Source organism: Peromyscus maniculatus, chromosome 14 (genome assembly GCF_049852395.1).
Source record: "Peromyscus maniculatus bairdii isolate BWxNUB_F1_BW_parent chromosome 14, HU_Pman_BW_mat_3.1, whole genome shotgun sequence".
In the NCBI taxonomy this organism is placed as follows: domain Eukaryota; kingdom Metazoa; phylum Chordata; class Mammalia; order Rodentia; family Cricetidae; genus Peromyscus; species Peromyscus maniculatus.
In genome coordinates, this window is record NC_134865.1 from 28,712,571 (window position 1) to 28,732,606 (window position 20,036).

The 20,036-nt window shown below is 37.5% G+C and overlaps 1 protein-coding gene across 5 annotated transcripts in view; it reads right to left on the reverse strand.

The window, feature by feature from the left end:
• Immp2l (inner mitochondrial membrane peptidase subunit 2) overlaps positions 1 to 20,036 on the reverse strand; it is an 867,453-nt gene that overhangs the window by 274,566 nt on the left and 572,851 nt on the right. For 4 of the 5 annotated variants that reach the window (XM_076550737.1, XM_076550738.1, XM_016007824.3 and 1 more), the window contains exon 5: positions 14,950 to 15,015. The exons of the other annotated variant lie outside the window; for it this stretch is intronic. In XM_076550737.1, the coding sequence (XP_076406852.1) occupies positions 14,950 to 15,015 (66 nt within the window). The remainder of the gene's footprint in view (positions 1 to 14,949; positions 15,016 to 20,036) is intronic. 5 annotated transcript variants of the gene reach the window in all.

Genomic DNA, 20,036 nt, shown 5'->3' on the forward strand with positions numbered 1-20,036 from the left:
TCCTATTGTCACACCCCATGCTTTGGTAAAGCTTGCTGCTCATTATACTTTCATCTCAAATAGAAAATCTTTCAGTTTTGGCTTTCCATCCTACTAAACTCCATTCCAGTATGTATTACGTCTCCTCTTCATGTTATAGTAAAAGATTAAATAGTCATTTACTTTTTGATGTGTGTAAAATTGAAATCGAGACTCCAGAAATGCTCTTTGGAAGTCTCCGAGCGCCTAGAGGTGAAGCGGTCTAGGTCTGAGCATTTACTACCGCCAGCCCCAGCTGCATATTAAAATCAGGGTATTGCAGCGGGTTCAGGGAGGAGAATTTATTTGTGTAATAAACAGAGTAGAAAAGCTCCCTGGTTCCCAGGTGTCCTGCGGTGGAGCACGAAGTTAATGGCTTGCTGGTTAGCAAACCTCAAATATACAATTTACTCTTCTGAAATAAAATACTAACAACTGTCAGTCTCCTAATAATGGAAAAAAAAAAAAATCAATCCTCTTCACTCAAATTCTCATTTGAATCACAAGCACCAGGATGTTCAATATCAAAAATCTGACATTAGATTTTCCAGCAAGAAATACTGAGACTCTGATACAGCATCACTCTAGAGGAGAAAACTAGGGGCACTCTTGGCTTAATGGATACTTTATAATTAACAGTTCCACCAACAGGTATTCTCTGCTTTTGCAAAACAGCAAATATATTCTTGGTCTCAGAATGAAGTTAGAACGCAGGGATCACTAATACCCAAGATTAAGACATTGTTATGTACATAGGCATTCTCTCCCAGGAAGCCAGACAACATCAGGATGTTTTCCATAACAGGAGATAAACTGAGGAGTTATGTTACTTTAAAGAAACAACTCTTTCTCTACTGCTGGCATGGCCCAGCGCAGACAGATTGAGCTAAAACAATAGTCAAAAGATATCTGTCGTTCTAATGACGCGGAGCCTAGAGGGACAGACAGCTCATGATGGCAGAGGCTGCCCAGCTGCAGGCATGCTGCTTTTGTATTAAAAACAAGCTTGCCAGACAGTGAAGCTTAGTAGCTGCTTTTCTGAGCATGTGACTACTTCCCACTTGAGGTACCCTGGTGGAGATCTTGAAGCATGACGCTTCGTGCCCAACTCAAATCAAAGGACTATTTTTTCCAGGTGTGCTCACATGGCTGCTCACATTTCAACAATCAACACACTCCCTCTGCCTCAGCCAATGTAACACCAAGAGATGCATGATTTTTCCTCTAAACTATTGGTCAAAATTAGATGCATGTTTTGTACTTCCTATTAATTTAGTTAAAGAAACAAAAGTCAACGATATAGACTAAGGGTCAGCAAACTGTAGCTCATAGGCAAAATGTAGATCTACATTTGTTTCCAGAAATAGTATTTCATGGGAAATTTCTTTTCATATAACCTTTCTTATTATAGTACCAGAGTTCAATATGTTTTCTAGATAACATGGTTTATAGGGCTGAGAATACTTAATAACAGTCCTTTCATAGGAAGAATGCTGATCACTGCTGCATAGATAAGAAAGAACAGGAAGTGCAGTTCTTTGCCAAAAGAAACTATATGCAGGAAGACAAGAGGCAGGAGCCAGACTTAGGCACAGGCTGCTTTAGAGCACTCGTGGAGAAAGTTTTCAGGGATTTTCTATTTCTTTTTCAGGATTTTCGTCATCATGCTCATGACATCACTGCCAACACTAATGTCATAAAGCTTTCCCACTGTGCTTTCACGTCTGCAAGTTGTAGTGCTGATTCCAAACCATCATCAGTCGACCTTCGTGCGTAGTGTGAGATAAAGACCCAGTTTCAGTGTTCTTCAGGTGGCTATGCAGATTTATCACAACACTGTCCTTTCCTACTGGGTCTTCTTGGCAGTGTCTGCAGAGATCAGTTGGCTGTCTAGGCATGGGTTTATTCGTAAACCTTCTACTCTCGTCCATTGCTCCGCGCCTGTCTCTGAGCTGATAGAGCACAGGCTCTCAAACTGCGCCCTCCCTGGTTCAGAAGTCAGTCCATCCTGTCCGCATGCAGCTGTCTCTGAGACAGGAAAAAAGCCACACTACGCTACGGTGTTGTGGTGCCTCTCCTAGGCTGCAAGCTAAGTTTATCCTCCTACCTAATGCCTGTCCCTTGGTGTTTAAACCAAACCAGACTAAATCATGAGGCATGGAACAGAACTTCCTGCCAGGCACTACAAACCTATACAAATAAGATTAATTTTGTTTTGCAGGTGTCTGAGGAGAAAGTGAAGGGCGTTTCAGTTTTCTTCAGGACCCCTGTCAAGACTGTCAAGACTGGCAGCTGTCTTGCCTACTCTCACTCCAAGCTGACTGTTCCTACTGAACTCCTAGGCAGGAGCTTTGAAGTGTACACTCCCCCTCACCCCTATTCACAGTGCCCTCATGCTGCCTTTTGGTGTGATGTTAGATCTCTCCTAACATTCTCCACCTGAAGGCCTGACTGATGACGACCCTCGTGGTCGGAGGTTATTTCTCCTAATAAAGCTCTTCAAAATAGTAATTTTGTTTCAGTCCCTTAAGCCTGAAACATCTGACCCACATCTCCTATATAAAACGCGTACTCATACCACGTTAGTTTAATTATCATAGCATTGTAATGTAGTAGCAAGTCAGGAAGTATGATGCCTTCTGCTTTGTTCTCTCTCAGGATGGTTCTGGCCACTGAAGGCACACTGCTGGTGGGAATGTAAATGGTATGGCTATTACAGAAAACATTATGGGGGCTTCTCAGAAAACAAAAAGGAGGACTGAAATAATGTCTCTCTTATCTACAGGAACACACCCTTAGCTCCTCCACGAGACACAGGAAACTATAGATCACTATAGATTGTCTAAACACCAAATGTAAGCTAGTATTTTACTACACACATTATATCTATGATTAAGTTTAACTTATCACTCAGGTATGATAAGATATTAACAGTAATAATGAAAAATAAAACATAACCACAATATTTTATGATGAATATTAATCACATGGGTGTTTCCTCCAGGAAACACTTTATGGCTTCTCTTTGACATATCTAAACTGCCGCTACCATTACTGCTGTCTGTATTTTGTGATCTTTTTAAGGTAAAATATGGATTATTTGAACACAGTTGGTGCTGAAATAGTTGATGTGATAGCTGGCAAGGCAGCTCAATGGCTGACAGGTGGTTTTGCATACAGAGTAAGGATGTTGACTAAGGGATGACTGACGGCTTATGTATGAGGGAGCAGGGTGCTATGAAAGTCTGTCGTGCTGGAACAGGGCAGAACTATGTCCAGACTTGCCTATGTAATATTTTCAGATTGATGATTATGCTAATTGAAATCATTGGGAGTCTAACTAATGCTGTGGATATCGCTCTTTATAAATAAAACACAGTAGCCAGACAGGAAGTATAGGCGGAACTAACAGAGAGGAGAATTGAGGGAACAGGAAGGCAGAGGGAGAGACTGCCTGGAGCTGCCTCCAGGACAAGGAAGATGTAAGGTACCAATAAGCCACAAGTCACGTGGCAAAGTATAGATTAATAGAAATGGGCTAAATATAAGAGTAAGAGCTAGACAATGATAGGCCTGAGCTAATGGTCAAGCAGTTTAAATAATGTAAGAGTCTGTGTGCTTATTTTATAAGTGGGCTCCAGGACTGGCAGGATTTGGCAGGACCTGGAGAGAAAACTCCAGTAACAAACTAAAGCTTAGTGTGGGGGAAGGGGGAACTACTATTCTCTATGATCCAGCAGTGAGTGGAACTTTTCATTATTTTTCTAAAAGAATTCACAGTAAGAACTTAGAGATAAAGTATTTATTTATGTTCATTAAATAGCCTCCATGCTGGGCATGATGACTAAACTTTTCAATGTAGCATTGGAAGGTAGAGGCATTGAAATATATGTGAATTTATGTCCAACCTGGTCTACATATGTATAAGCTGTGTTACTCAAGGTTCTCTAGAGGAACAGAACTGATAGAGTAAATACACATACGGGATTTACTAGAGTGGCTTACAGGCTATGGTCTAGCTAGTCCAACAATGGCTGTCTCCCAATGGAAAGTGTGTCAAGAAAGTATTTTAAAAGCCAATCTTTTGAGCATCCTTTGGTGATAATTACACTTATGATCTAGTGGTGATAAACCCACTAGTTGTTCAGTCTGTGAGCCTGGATGTCTCAGCTGGCCTTCAATATACATTGGAATCTGAATCCCCAAGATGTAGGCTTTAATATCAGGGAATCAAGAGGAAGGGCAAGCAGACAAAGAGCCGAAACTTCCTTCTTCTATGCCCTTTATATAGGCTGCCACTAGGAGGGGCTGGCCCAGATTAAAGGTAGATCTTCCCACCTCAAAAAAAAAAAAAAAAAAAAAAAAAGAGTAAATATTTCTCCATTAAGACTGCTGTACTTGCCAAAATTATTTATTTATATTGACTGACAAAGAAATAAAGGTATGTAATTAAAAGAAAGCATTAAAAAAATAAAGATGGGTCTTCCCACTTCAAATGATTTAATTAAGAAAAATCCCTCACAGATGTGCCCAGCCAATTGGGTTTTCTTTAATTCAAGATGCAGTCAACTTGACAACCTAGAGGAACCATTACAATGTAGGAAGTTCCAGGCCAGTCAGACCATGTAATATTCTGAATATAACAAGACCATGTAATATTCTGAAATGTAAAACAAATCTAAATATCCATCAACAGATGAGCAGATAAAGAAAATATGGCTTTTGTTTAGCTTTAGAGGAGATGAAAATCCAACATTGGCAAAATCATGGAAAAACTTTGAGAATTTCATGCCAAGTACATTAAGCTCATCACAGAAACATGAATATTGAATGACTGCACCTACGTGAGTTATCTAAAATTATCATACTCTCAGAAGCAAAGAGTAGGATGGTGATTACCCAGAGCTGGGGGAGGGAGAAATGAGCTGCTAACTGATGACTCTAAAATTTCAGCTCGGAGAGATGAGTGCACTCAGTCAACATTACTACCTTGCATCCTCAATAGCTTAAGAGGGGAGATCACACAAAAAGTCTCACCATAATAAAATATCAATTTATCTTTAATTTTTCAGAACAGTGCTAGAGTTCATAACATAGGTGACAGCTATATATTAACATGGTAGTACTATAGAATTATTTCAACAGTAACAGCAAAATATTTGATATTCTAAAGTGGGCAAGGAATGCACTCTACTAAACTCTGAAGAAGCCAACTAGAATTTAGTTCATGATAATGTGTTCAAGTTAATAAGATGAGGGTATATTATCTTATTTGGTCTTCAAACAAGCCCTGAAAATGGACAGATAAATAAGTCATACTTTAGAGGTCAATAGCTGGTGATGTCACATGGCTTGCAAAAACAAAGAGCTGGAATGACCTCTTCACATCCTTACTCCACATGTAACACTCATATACCATCTCATACTACTTTTCATTGTCCCGGGTCACTGAAAGGTGCTTTTTTCCAAAAAATAAAATTGTAAAAATTTAAAAGCATTCATAATTAATGCAATCAATATCTTGAATGGTGTCAGTTCCCTGTTCTCAATTTTCCCTCTAAACATTTCAAAAGAAGAATCAGTCAATGGTAAACTTAAATAAGATTAACAGGAGTTGCTCAGGTCAGAAGTGCTGGCTGTTCCTTAAGTGTTATTCAGGCTGAAATATTTTTCTTAAGTTCTGTTTCGAGAAAGTGTTTTAAAAGCCAACCTTTTGAGCATCCTTCGGTGATAATTACACTTATATGTCTTTTCAAAATATTTGACAGCTTGCATTACTGTGGGTAGAAGAAAAATAAAAATCAATATTTAGTTCAAAGGAACACACAAAAAGTTAGCATTCTCTGTTTCAAGACAGTATTTCTATTTGACTTGGAGTTCACATCTTTAGAAAGGTCTACTACTAAGAAGTGTAATTGAGTCAACAGTAAAGGAGCTCAAATATTAACAGTAACCATCCCTGGGTGTGATGTGCTGTCTGCTAGTGAACATCACACTCCAAAGAGCCCTTAACATTATCTGTTCATATTTGTGGATGAGGAGTGACACCCCAGAACCAACCTGAGAGATGTAAAAGAATGCCCAGGAAAAGCATCAAAGTCATAAGCTGATCACTAGGTCTTAAAGCACACCACGGAGATGTGACTGAGGGCCCTACCAGATCAGATCGATTCAGGCTCCATATTGGAGAGTTGTTTCTTAAGTAAGCTGAGCCACTATGGTTCCTCTCTGAAACACTTCAGACACATTCTCTCATGGACAGCCTAAAAAGGACACAATGCCTGTAAGGCAAAACTGTGAGCCTAATGGGAGCAATGGAGAGTATGAGGAGGCTATTCAATATTCATTTTTACTTTGGTTTCTATGAGTAGTTTATCTAGATTTCATACCACTGTGACCCCATAGTATATCCATAGATATTTTATGTATGTTACTGCTAGGATCATTATTTATTATAATAAATAATTACCAAATTTATCATGTGAGATACACTAGTGTATTACAGCAACACAGATGTGCTAATGTAACAGACACATAGAAAATTTAAATCCTTAAAGAATCCTAAGTGTCTGGCGAATGTTTGAGAAAAAGAAGCTACATTGCAACTACCTTCCTCATCATTTCAAGTTCCTTCTATGAGATGTGGATTAGAAAGACAGATACCACATATATGTCTAGGAGTATGATTAGGGATAGGCAAAATGAGGAAGTTCTCTTTGTCTCATATGATAGAGAAGTATCTGAACGTTCCATAATAAGCAAGCGATACTCTTTAACTAAGAAGGAAACTGAGACCTTTCCTCACCTCCTACTTCCACCAGTTTTCATCAACATAGCCCATTTACTCAGTCCCACCATATACCCTCCCCCGACCACAAACAATCTCCAGAAGCTTTAGCACATCTCCCCAGTAACAATTATCTCATTATACTGTATCTTATCTCTTGCCATTGTTGTCTTGATATAAACTTAATAAAGGGTAAGAATTACCAATGACCTTTAGCATTTCTAACCCTGGAACTCAACAGCATCTGGAATACAGTAAATACAAGGCACCATTAAAGAACAATTGAACCATAACTACAGCTACAATCTGGCATGTAAAAACACATACTATGTCCTGGGCTTTGCACTAATCACTTTGTATCAGTTAGTTCATGTGATTTTTCAAGAAGGCTCTATGGAGTATGTGCTATGATAATGTCAAGTTTACAGATGAGAAAAATTAGTTTTGTAGAACTAGGTAATTTGTCAAGGAAACATAGGAAGAGGCACTTCTGGAATCTAAATCAAGACAGTCGGAATCCATTGTATATGCCCACAGCCTCTCTGCCACACTGAATGAATAAGCGGGCAGCTCTGCAAGAATGAATAAAAATGAGGATTTTTGTACCTAAGGAAGAACTCTGCTCAAGAGACAGGCAATATTAGAATACAAAACCTTTTAGGGAAACCACCGTCAGGGCTGGTGGAGTACTACCACAGTAATAAGTGCCACCATTAGTAGATTTTCAGCAAGGGCCACATCCTCTCAGATCAACATTCAAATATATAAAACAACCCTTATATTGTTAAATTGATTGCAGGAATGATTTGAGATTTAAAAAAAAAGACATAAATAACAGTTATTTATCTTGATTAAAAATTAAGACCAACATTGTAAAATCACCCTTTCTCTATCTCTCTCTTTCATGATGAGAAAGAAGTATCAATTGCTAAAGCATTTATCTTTTTATTAGCAACTTCATTTTTATGTTCTGGCTCAACAATATCAATATAAATGATCCCCTACATCTATCACTCCACAAAGGCGAGGACTGTCAACAAACTTGTAATTCTTTAGTGAGGAAACATAAAGACTTCTGTACCACAGGGATATTTTCAACACTCGGTTAACTAATGCCAAGATACTTAATGTAAGTGCTCAAGACCTTATCTATTAAGTAGCATCACTGGTCAGCACCCAGTATTAAATTAGAAGTACAATGCCATTGCAATTGCAGAATAACTCGTGGATCAAAGTCAACCAGGTGAAAGGACCTTGGAGTTTTCTGAAAACCTGCTCAGGTTACCAACAACTAAAGCCAGGGTATAAGTAGCCTCTGTTCTTTCAGGAACCACCCACCCTGATCCCATTTGAGAACTATAAATCTATTAGCTTGCATACTCCAAAATATTTCATCCACCAGTCTTTTTCAGAATCCTGAACATAGGCTTTTTTTTTTTTTTTCATATATCCTTCTTTTCAGGACGGAATGTTTGCTCCTCATGGACAGCCATACAGACGTATTAAGGTTCTATAAGTCTGAGCTGGTACACCAACTACAAAGATATTATTTAAACAGCCTCATGTAGTTTTACTGAGGAAAATTCAATTCAGTTCTGTTTTCTTCTAACATTCTCAATCATTTGCTGGAATACAGTGTGACTCAACAGTCTGTGCTAGACCAACACTGATTTCCAGATCTTCAACAGTCCATTTAAAATCAACAGCTTTAAAATGTTTAATTTCGAGTGATTCAATGGATTTTTATTTTGCTAATACCAGAGTTATTTTTAATAAATGAGGGTGTTTTGATGTTTTCCAATATAGTCTTTCAACTTGGAAAGCAATTATTATGTAAATGTTTTTCAATGAAAGGAAGCCCGTGATTGCCTGCCTCCAATTGCTCTGCATTATCAATTCAGTTTTCAGACAGTCTAGCATTGGGTCCTCCAGCAGAAAGTGACTGTGGTATGGGCAGGACCCAGCCCCCTTCACCTGGCTCCTTCTTGGAGCCTAGAAGTTACTTTGCTTCTGGCAACACTTTTTAGGATTCTGTTGTGGAACATTATTTTAAGGTGTGTTACTTTTGTTTATGTTGCATTTGTTTAACTGTGTGAAGCTGTGTTACTGTGCCTGTCTAAAACACCCGATGGTCTAATAAAGAACTGGCCAATAGCAAGGAAGGAGAAAGGATAGGCAGGGCTGGCAGGCAGAGAGAATGTATAGAAGGAGAAATCTGGGAGGAAAGGAATGAGCCAGAGGAGGAGGACTCCAGAGGTCAGCCACCTAGCTACACAGCAAGCCACAGAGTAAGAGTAAGATTTACAGAAGTTAGAGAAGGGGAAAAGCCCAGAGACAAAAGGTAGTTGGAATAAGTTAAGAAAAGCTGGCAAGAAACTAAGCCAAGCTAAGACCAGGCATTCATAAGTAAGAATAAGCCTCTATGTGTGATTTATTTGGGATCTGGGTGGCAGACCCCCCAAAAAAGAACTAAGAAACAACAACAACAGGATTCATCTGAACAAGGAAGGCCAGGAACAACATAAAATCAAAGCATATGAAGTAGATGATAAAGTAGATTACATTTCACTTATCAGACTATGTTTGTTTGGGTTTATCTTGGCAGTTCTGGATTCTGTTGATGATCCCAGTGCATAACTAATACTAATCTCTTTCCCTCTGCAGAGTGTCATGGTTTAGGTGATAAATTATATGGTTATCCTGTCCATGGGGACCAAGAAGACTCCATATGCTTACTTCATTGGCATTGTTAACTATATGGAGCCCCAGATTCTAAAAGAGGGGACATGATACAAGGCCTCACTGCTGACTGGCCTGAGATCTGTGAAACAGAAATACTTGTCCCTATACACAGAGTTGATGCTTCAGACAATTCAACTGTGGCTGACTCATGTTAATGTCCTATAGTTCAGTGGGGATATTTTTCCTAATGTTATGCTTTCTAAAACAGCTGTTTCTGTAAGAGTCATAACAAATTAACATTAAAAAGCAAATAGCTATGTTAGAACAAATGCATATGACTAAATATTACTTTCATTAGCTTCTCATTGTTACTGTTAATATATAAGCATACACAGTGGGGTCAACATTAAGAAATTAAGTTCTTTCCTAAGAGTATCAGAGAATCAAAATAAATCACCTTATGATTTTACCAATAGTGGGCATTAAGTTACAAAATCCAGACCCGTCAAAGTCTCCTCATTTCCAATCTCAAGTATTGGCTGAACTCACTGAACAAATACTTCGACTCTGTAATTTACTTTGTCAATATAAATCTAATCAGTGGATTATAAATAATATGACTGCTTTTTTCTGGGTCACTGGAAATAAATCACAGTAGTCATCATGCATGCCATGAACAGAGGCACTTAACTATTCTCATGAGAAGCCTGACTGCACTTTGTCAGGAGAGAATACTCTTAGAGTCTTCAGAATCACACTCTTGGTGTTTATTCTTTTTGCATAGAGCAGACAACAATCTTTTAAAAATCTTTGGCTGGCCATCTACTAAATGAATCTGAAGTCCTTGCCTGGACCTACAAAGCTCTGCAAACCTCTAAGAACTTATCTTTCAACTTTCTTCTATGTGTGCTGGCTTCTTACAAGAGCTTGGACTCTTTTCTAGTCCATATCTGCAGGTTTGCATTGGCTATTTCTTTGGTTTGATTATCTTTCTTCCACATAGTATGGTTCACTGTTTCCTTACCTACATTTCCAAAGCTTAGAGAAGTTTTCAGCAAGTGCCTCGCCTAAACTCACCTCTCTTCACTCCCACTTCTCACCCCTTGCTACCTATGTATGTTCATGCATGCATATGTAGACTCCACTCTCCATTCCATACCACAGGGATGTATGCAAATGAAGGTTAAATGTCTCTTTTGTTCACCTTGCTCTCCAGTACTCAGCTGGTGATCATTAAATGGATGGAATTAAGGTCTATCGGGGTGTCAACCTTTCATAACTGAGGTACTATGTTGTCATTGATGTAGGAGACCAGCTCCCACATTTATTTACCCCAGGGACTCTTGAGGAATGAGAGATAAGAGACATAAAGAGGGGAGAGAAACAGATAGAAATGCAGGATAGCCTTGAGTGGGCCTGGATCTTTATCCACCTGCCCAGAACTTTATTCCAAGGGGATTTTTATAACAATGCCAAGGGGAGGGCAAAGGACCTCCCCCTTGCTAGATACAGCCGAGTGTAGACCCTTACAAACACCTGGTACTCAGGCCCATGATCCAATCAGCTTCTTATGCAGACCTGTTGGATAAAGCCACTGGGAAACCTTGGTGAGCTCCAACACATTGACAAAATTCATGCTTCAAATTACACACAAAAACTCATGTTTTAAGTACAGAATTTTGTTTTGAGCTGCATTATTTAATACAGCCTATACAAGGAACTGGTTTCAAAAATTTGCATTGAAGTATCTAAACTTCTGAAACTAAAGTCCACATTCTTTGACTTTTAAATAAATTCCCTCTGAGAAATGTATTTTGAGTAGTGTTGACAAATACAAATATATAAAAAACTTTCTGTATAGTCTTTAGGACTAATTAATTTTGGTGTATAATTTATTTATATTTGTAACATCTTTTAAAATAAAAATTCAAAAAAGCTTCCTGGGAGGGAAACTATAACTAAAAGCAATAATAACCCCAATCCCAAATTTTTATAACTAGTATTTCCATTTTAGTCTAGTTAGTCTATAAAATTAAGCAGTATTTGTGAGCAAGGATGTTCTTCATAGCATGTTCAATTAAAGAAAGCCAAACTATTTCTGTAATTAAAAACAAAACTTTAAAAAGTTAATCTTCCTTAAGGAGTAGAGTGAAAGCCACTACTGAAGAGAACAGATTACAGTTTCGTTGAACTGAGACTTGAAAAGGAAATGCTAAGCTAAATGACTGCTACCTGCAATGCTGTGCTCTGGGAGCCCCTTTGGTACCTGTCATTCCTATAAACTCCTTACAACAGGTTGCTTTTAACTACAGGTGCTTTCCAGGTCACTTGGTCCCTCTATTCATGGGAGCCACACCAGGGAAGGCCACCTACCCCAAACTCCCGCTGATCAGCTGGTTGACCAGCAGTCCATCTAATGGATACATCCTAGATCTGTACCTCATATCTAGTGAGGGTTTTTTTTTTCTATCTCTAAGAAATACCAAATTTTTTCCAAGAAAGCAAATGTTGAAAATTCACATTTGAGTTTAAGCTAGCCTCCTAGGAAATTCAGTATTATCCAAGGGAAAATAGGACTGGAAAAGCCACATCCCAATAGAACTCCGTTGCTTGTCAGCAAGGGAGGGCACTGTTAGACTAATGACCCCTTGTGGCTGATAGGGATCATCTTCCTAAAATTTTTCTAACTCGTAATTGCAAGAAAGGAATCACAAACTAAAATAAATTTATCAGTAAATGTTTGATTATCTAACTATCTGTTCCCTTAATACTTTTCAGTAGTGTGAGAAACCATTGAAGGTACACCCTCACCTACTAACTCGGAAGCCTAGGACAATCACGTAGGTACCATGGTTTCAAAGGAAAGAAATGATGTTTTCCCCCTTAGAGACATGAAGCAATATAGAATGATTACTTTTCTAATTAAGCAACAAAAAGATTTCTCAAAAGACTTTACACTGGAAATAAATCCTGACTGTAAGTCTGTTCTTTCTGTCAGTCATTCTCCATGACTGAGGTCCAGATAGGGCGATAACAGGGACATGGACCCTGGCATCCATTTGCAGGCTTCGTCTGCATGGGCTTCAACAGTTCCACCAAGAAGGTGAGTCCAACCCTGGCTCATCAGGTTGTCTCTGGCTCTGGGTCTGCCTCTGCTGTTTGAACCCAATGTAAACATACTGAGTGAGGCTAACAATGCTCAATGTCTTCTCAGAGGTCTGCTGTGGAGTTTCATCTTGTGCAGACTTCTGTAATCTCACAGTGCTGACTGTTCAGCTAGTGATCAATGATGAGAAATGACAAAGTTCGCTTTGGATTATAATGAAAAAAATACTGATTCACTGACATTCTTAATTTTGTTAGAGTACATGAATAAAATGGGCATTTGTTTTGGTGACTATTTTTGTTGTGTGAGACTGGCTTCATTGAGATGCAGTTCATATAACATACAATCTACCCACTTAAAATGTACAGATCAGTGGTTTTTGCATATCCAACTGTACAACTGTCACCACAATACATTTTAGAATACTTCTGTACCCCTTAAAAACAAGCAAATGACCTTGTGCCCATTAGTAGTCCCTCTGTTCCCCTTTTCCACGCGTGTGGGAAGTCACTAATGTGTTTCTGTTTTTGCACACTTAGCTATTCTGGACGCTTCACAGAAACAGTCACATAATTTGTAGTCTTCTGTGACTCATTTCACTCAATGATGTTTTCAGGGTTGCCGATTCGTTCTATAGTGAGACTGCATCACACTCACACAGTTTTCAAGACACTAAAGGTATGTTTGGATATTTCTACCTACAGAGTGTGTGGTTTCTGGAGTTTATACAGGTCTCGTTTCTTTAGGAAATAAAAATCCTGGAATGACTCTTGATAAAAGGAAAAGAAAGCCACCAGGTTCTTTGAAAGTAATCCATTTTCTACAGGAAGTGATACATTTTCTATAGGAAGTGAAAACAAAACCCTTTTCTACTAACACACTTATTATTGACTATGGTTTTCCTACCATATTTTACTTAAAAAAGTATGGAAAAAAAGAGAGAACATATGATATAGCTTTGGGAGGGAAAAGTGGTTCAAGAGATAGGGCAGGGAACAGAGGTGGATTTGATTAAGACACATTGTATACATGCATAAATACTGAATAGCTTTTAAAAGTATTGTTGAATTCAGTAAGCAGTAAACCGTATACTATCAATAATAAAAATCACAGTGTTTTTCTTTGGTAAAAGAGTAAGGACAGGCCATGGTAAATGTTTTGTAAATGTTGTTAATGTCTGGTGTACTAGAGGACAGCTGGGCTGCTCTCTCTACTTTATTATTCCATTTATCACATTTAACACATCTGGAAAACTCCATCCTATATTTACAATAGACTAACAGTTTAAAAAAAGAGATAAAAGACCTCTTTTGCTATGAAAAAAGTAGTTTTGATCTCATAGAATCCCAAAATGGGTCTTGGGGACCCTAGGGATCCTCAGGCCATCTTTTCACAACTGCTGATCTCAATTCTCCTCTAAAACTGACAGGAGCTTTTTTCAGTTAGTTTGTTTTGCTTATATAATCATCAACACAGGTATTTTTAGGAGGGACTTTTGGGTGGAAACAAGATCAGAAAACTTCTTGAATATAGTTTCCAAGCATTTGTTTACTATATTGTGTACACTTGGCTATATTTTGAAAACAGGCAATCAAAATGAGATACATCACACACTAATGTTTTTCTTGTGCGTTCTCAAATATTGTTTATATCATCAAGTGCAATATATAAGATTTTGCTATCTTTTAATCAAATTCTTGATTATTCTAGTGCTGTATGCAGTTTCAACACTCATTATGAACCCAGAAATGCAAGTTTCACTTTCTATCCAACTTGTCTCTGTCTCTATGGTTATTAAAGAGTCCTATGACTCTGTGTTCAGATTTAGAATACTGAAATGTTTGTGAAATTTTCTAAAATTGATATTAGTGTCATAATATTACAATAATTGTGCTAGTGTTGATACCTGAAAGCAGTGATTTAATGGTCAGAGTATGTGTGGTTGATCTTGCCTTAATAATTATCCTGTTTTATCATTTAAGGACAATGGTATGCTTAGTAACTTCATATACACCCTCCATCCTGAAATGGTTATGGAAACAGTGATATGCACTGAAGTAGATGTCCAAGTGAAGTTTGTCCAGAGTTCTAGACCCCAAGGTACTTTCTGCTTTAATTTCAAATAATGACTCAAAACCAAGTTAAAACACTAGATTGTGAGCCACGAGGTAGTGGTTCATGTCTTGATTCTTCCAGAGGATTGCTGTGAGTTTGAGGCCATCCTGGTCTACCAATGGGTTCCAGGACAGCCAGAACAGACAGAGAAACCCTGTCTCTAATGAATAAAAACAACAAACAAACAAACAAACCCCAAACCACTAGATTGTAAGTTAAAAACAGTAGCCTGGGGACCTACCTTATAATATCCCCTTCAAGAGCAATCACTCTCTTAATGATCTTCTGTTCTGGGTTTTTAGGAGACCTGGGATTTAAAAGAAAAGGTTATATAATCAATTCTGTTGCTGGTGTTTTAGGGAAAAAATAAATTGTTCAACAAAATTGGCTATAGTAAAATCATTGCAGAATTCTTTACACCCATGGTACGACATCAACCTTACTTGGGTTTCAAGTGACCTGAGATACTATTGAGATAATTATGTTTTTTAAAATCTCTGAGAATAAAGAAGCCATAGTAAAACTTAACAAAACTGAAAACACAGAGGAAATACAGATCAAGTTGGTCCAGTCTAGCAATCCCAGCACACAGAGGTAGAGGGGGCAGGAACAGGAGCCTTCCATATACAGCAAGTTCCAGACCAGCCTGGGCTACATAAGACCCTGTGTAAAGTGTAACAGAAACTAAGAGGGATATATAACTTAGATATTAGGGGATAAAGATTATTAGTATGTTTCTATTAAAGACAAGTACTTATAAGAAAAGAATTTATATATAAGAAAGCAGGCCGGGCGGTGGTGGCGCACGCCTTTAATCCCAGCACTCGGGAGGCAGAGCCAGGCGGATCTCTGTGAGTTCGAGGCCAGCCTGGGCTACCAAGTGAGTTCCAGGAAAGGCGCAAAGCTACACAGAGAAACCCTGTCTCGAAAAACCAAAAAACAAAAAAAAAAAAAAAAAAAAAAAAAAAAAAAAAAAGAAAGCAGACATTTTTTAAACTAATAACATTCTGTAAAGTTTATGACACTTTAAAATTAAAAGAGGATCTTCGAGAAAAAAATGAAATATTTTTTAAGAAGTAGAGAATTCCTTTACATCATATTGAAGTTCAGTGATCCGATAATTATAGAATTCAGAGAGATAAACAGTGCTCCTGACAGTTAAAAGAAATTGACAGAATTTGAAATAGTTAAAAAGATATTTTCTATTTTAATCTCCTTTGTGGTGAGAAATTTTTATTCAAAGACACACTACTTAAATAAATCCCTACCCTCCTGGAATTTGCACCTCAAGTGATTCTTTCCTACATTAGACTAGGATTGATCTGTGAGGTCAAGAGAGTATGGGAAAGGAATGGGGATAGCACTTCTCAGCTTTCGTTATAAAAGAGTCTCTCATTCACCTTGAGCTTTTCTATTCCTCCTCTGCAGCAAGCCACATCTGTCCTGAACAACTCTATAGAAACAGTCACATGGGGAAGAACTCCATCTGCTAAGGTCCCTCAGTGCCAGCCAAGGCTGGAAAAGCTGTAGCCCTGAGCATCAGCTTGACTGCATTCCTAGAGAAACCCTGAGCAATGTCCCCATCTCGGCTGCCCTTAGGAAATGTGCATCATCAATATCTGTTGACTTCAGCTGCTAGGTATTGGAGGAATTTGTTCTGCAGCAACAGACAGATAACTCCATCTTAATATGGACAATTTCCTGCTGGCAAAATTTTAAACCTCTGATTTAACAGACTTGTTTCAAGGACCAGATCATATGTCATATAAATGATCATTTAATATGTACTTGAAAATCAACTAGAGTTAAAATATTTTCATGCCAATTCACATTTTGAATTAAAATGCTTTTTAAAAGGAATGTAAAGGTATAAAAACAGAAATAAAATTAGAGAAACTCTAAGTGTGTTCTGAATTAAAAGAATTACAATACAACTTATATCTCACAATACATCTTATATAGAAAATAAAATTATATAAAATAGATGCAATTACTTTTACATGATTATGAATATTCTTTATTTTGACGGGAAATTAGATCAGAGTTTTGACTGGCCTCTTTCAGCAAATTGAGTAACTACTATTTGATAAGTTTAGTGTCATTAGCAGACAATTCTAAATCTGACTTGAGGGGTTCTGTTACCTTCAAGCTATGGAAATTGAGTTTTCTGTACGAGGCACCTTAAGACTACTAGAAAATACCTTTCCAGCTCTTACATTCCAGTCTTCCAGACCTTCTCTTAGTCTTGCTGCAGCTTGCCATTCCCTAGGGACCCCATCTCTTGGTGGAAACCCAGGATCCCCCTAACTCTTTCCTACTGTCAATCTCTGCTTCTCCTTCTACCAATCTTTAATCCTTTGTGTAACCCCTGACTCACAACACTCTCTGCCAGGGACCCTAGAGCCACCACACTTGCCTAGCATCAAGAGTGGTCAAGAGCAACCAAAGAACATGCATACATCAAACAAAGACAGGACTAGGTAGCTACACACATATTAATATACTATTATATAATATGCTGTTATACTGTATAACACATACATATTACAATTCTAGATACCTGGGTCTCTGGGGGAAAAAAACACAAACATGTATAATCAAGACAATATGCCTATTCAGGAAGCCAGCAACCCTACCTAATAATCTCTGGGAAAGGCAGTGTGGTTGATGTACAAGACAAGGACTTCAAAATAACAATTATGACTATGTTCAAGGACCTTCAAAAGTATATGAATAAATGCCTTAATGCAGACTGTGAAAACACAGTTGAATGGAATAATGAAAACATTTCAAGACATAAAAGTAAAATTTAACAAAGAAATAAAATCACTAAAGAAAACCCAAACTGAAATAAAAATGGAAATGAACCTACTTAGGATATAAACAAACACCTCAGTGATTAAACCTCACCAACAGATTAAAAGGCACAGAAGAGAGAATCTAAGTCTTGAAGATAAGGTAGAAGAAATGGGTAACTCAAAGAAAATGTTAGATCTAAAAATCTAAGATCAAAACATCCAGGAAATTTAGGACACTATGAAAAGACCAAACCTACAAATAATAGGTATAGAGGAAGAAGGAGAAACCCAGATCAAAGATAAATAAAACATTTTTAACGAAATCGTAGAAGTAAATTCCCCCAATCAAAAGAAGGAGGTTCTCATAAAGGTGTGAAAGCGTACAGTACACGAAAGATACAGGACCAGAGAAGAAATTGCACAGTGACACATAATGATCAAAATACTAAATTACAGGGAAAAGGATATATAAAGCTGTCAGAGAAAAAGACTGAGTAACATGGAAATGAAGACCTATTAGAATTACACCCGGCTTCTCAGTGGAGACTCAAGCCAGAAGGGCCTGGACAGATGTGCTGCAGACTCTAAAAGACCACAAATGCCAGCCCAGGCTACTATAGCCAGCAAATCATCAATCCCAATCAAAGGAGAAAGAAAAAACATTCCATGATAAACCAAATTTGAGAAATTTCTCTCTACCATTCTAGCCCTACAGATGGCACCAGAAGGAAAACTTTCATCTGAAAAGGTTAGCTATACCCAAGAACACACAAGAAATACATAATCCCAAAAAAGTAAATAAAAAGATCAAAAGAATGATAAAAAACCACCCACACCATAACCACAAAATAACAGGAGTAAATAAACACTGCCAATTAATAACAACATTAGTGGCATCAATTCCCCAATACAAAGACACAGACTAACCCTGGATTAGAAAACAGAATCCATTTTTCTGCTGCATCTAAGAAATACAGCTCACCTTCAAGGATAAGACATCGCCTAAAGGGGAAAGGATGGAAAAAAGACATTCCAAGCGAATGGACCCAAGCTACCTGACAAAATGAACTTGAAATTGAAATTAATCAGAAGAGTTAGGGAAAGGTACTACATTATATACTCATTAAAGGAAAGATTCAGCAAGAAGATATTACAATTGTAAACATTTATGCACCAAACACAGGAAGCCCAAGCTCATAAAAGAAACACCATTTCAGATAAAATTTCAACTGAATGTGTGATTTAGAAATGGAAACCAGAAAGTATGGCTGTTATTACCTGGCCTACAGCATTAGTCTCTAATTACAGAAAGAGAAAAAAATGTGCATCCAATTTTAATGGGGAGGATCAGGAAGAATCTAAAACAGAAAGCAGTGAGTTGTATTATTAAACTTTTAATGGGCAGATTTTTGGCTTATTGGGAATGTGATTTAGTAAATGGCAATTTTTTTTGTACCATATTGTTATCAAAGAAAAAAAATGTTCCAATCCTGAAGTAACATCTGAACTAATTGTAAAATTTCCCACCTAAATTGGGGTAGAACCAATGCTAATGAAGAAATATAAAAGGAACCCCTATTTGTTTAAAAAAGATGTGCCAACAATCTCTAGGCTTCTGAGATACTCAAGAAGTATTCTATATTTTACAATAATTTGTATTTTAAGTTCATGATGCAAAAGAGAATATATAAAGTGAGCTATCTATATAATTAAAGTCTTATGAATTACTACTTTAAACATACCTATAAATTTTAATGTAATATTAAACTCATGAATCTAATCAAATAATTCAAAATGAAACAAGCTTTTACTAACATCAATTTCATTACTGCTTAAAATCTATACCTATATTTTAATCATTAGGCTGTTGAATGCATTACTTTGAAGTAAGTAGAGGTAGTAAGAGTTATTACAGATTTGCATCATAAAAGTTATTAAACTTCCCTTTGTCTGAATTTTCTTGGCCACTTGCCTGTCTCCTAGCCAATGTGAGAAATAACAAGTGAAGGATTGGTTCTTATTTCAGGAGTACAATGCATGCTGCTCAATAAATACTCAAATTTGCATTTAAATTTGCAATTTTAATTTTTTCACAATATGCAATATTTTATAGTTTTAATTTCTGGGACCTGAGTTATAAACATTCCATCTTATGCTCATGATTTAATCAGGCATAAGGTCTAAATGAGTAGAGTAGCATTTTTCCTGTACTTCCTGGGTCTCAGTGGTTGTGTTTGGTGTGATATAATGAAGCTCCAATCAGAAGAAACAAGGTCTAACCTAGCCATGACAGGATGCCTCATAAGCTTCTGTGAAATTTCACTTTCTATTGTGATTAAAGTGTTACCATTTTAAAGTGGTGGCAGGCCAAACACATGTATGTCTTTGGTCACAAAATTCTGTGTAACTGATTTAGGTTCTTTCATTTTCCCCTGCCTGGAAAGCCATGTTCTCTCACTTCCTGGCCCTACTGCATCTTGATGGGACAGAGATACCTTCATCCTGGAACTAGGCATACCTAGTCTTTGAT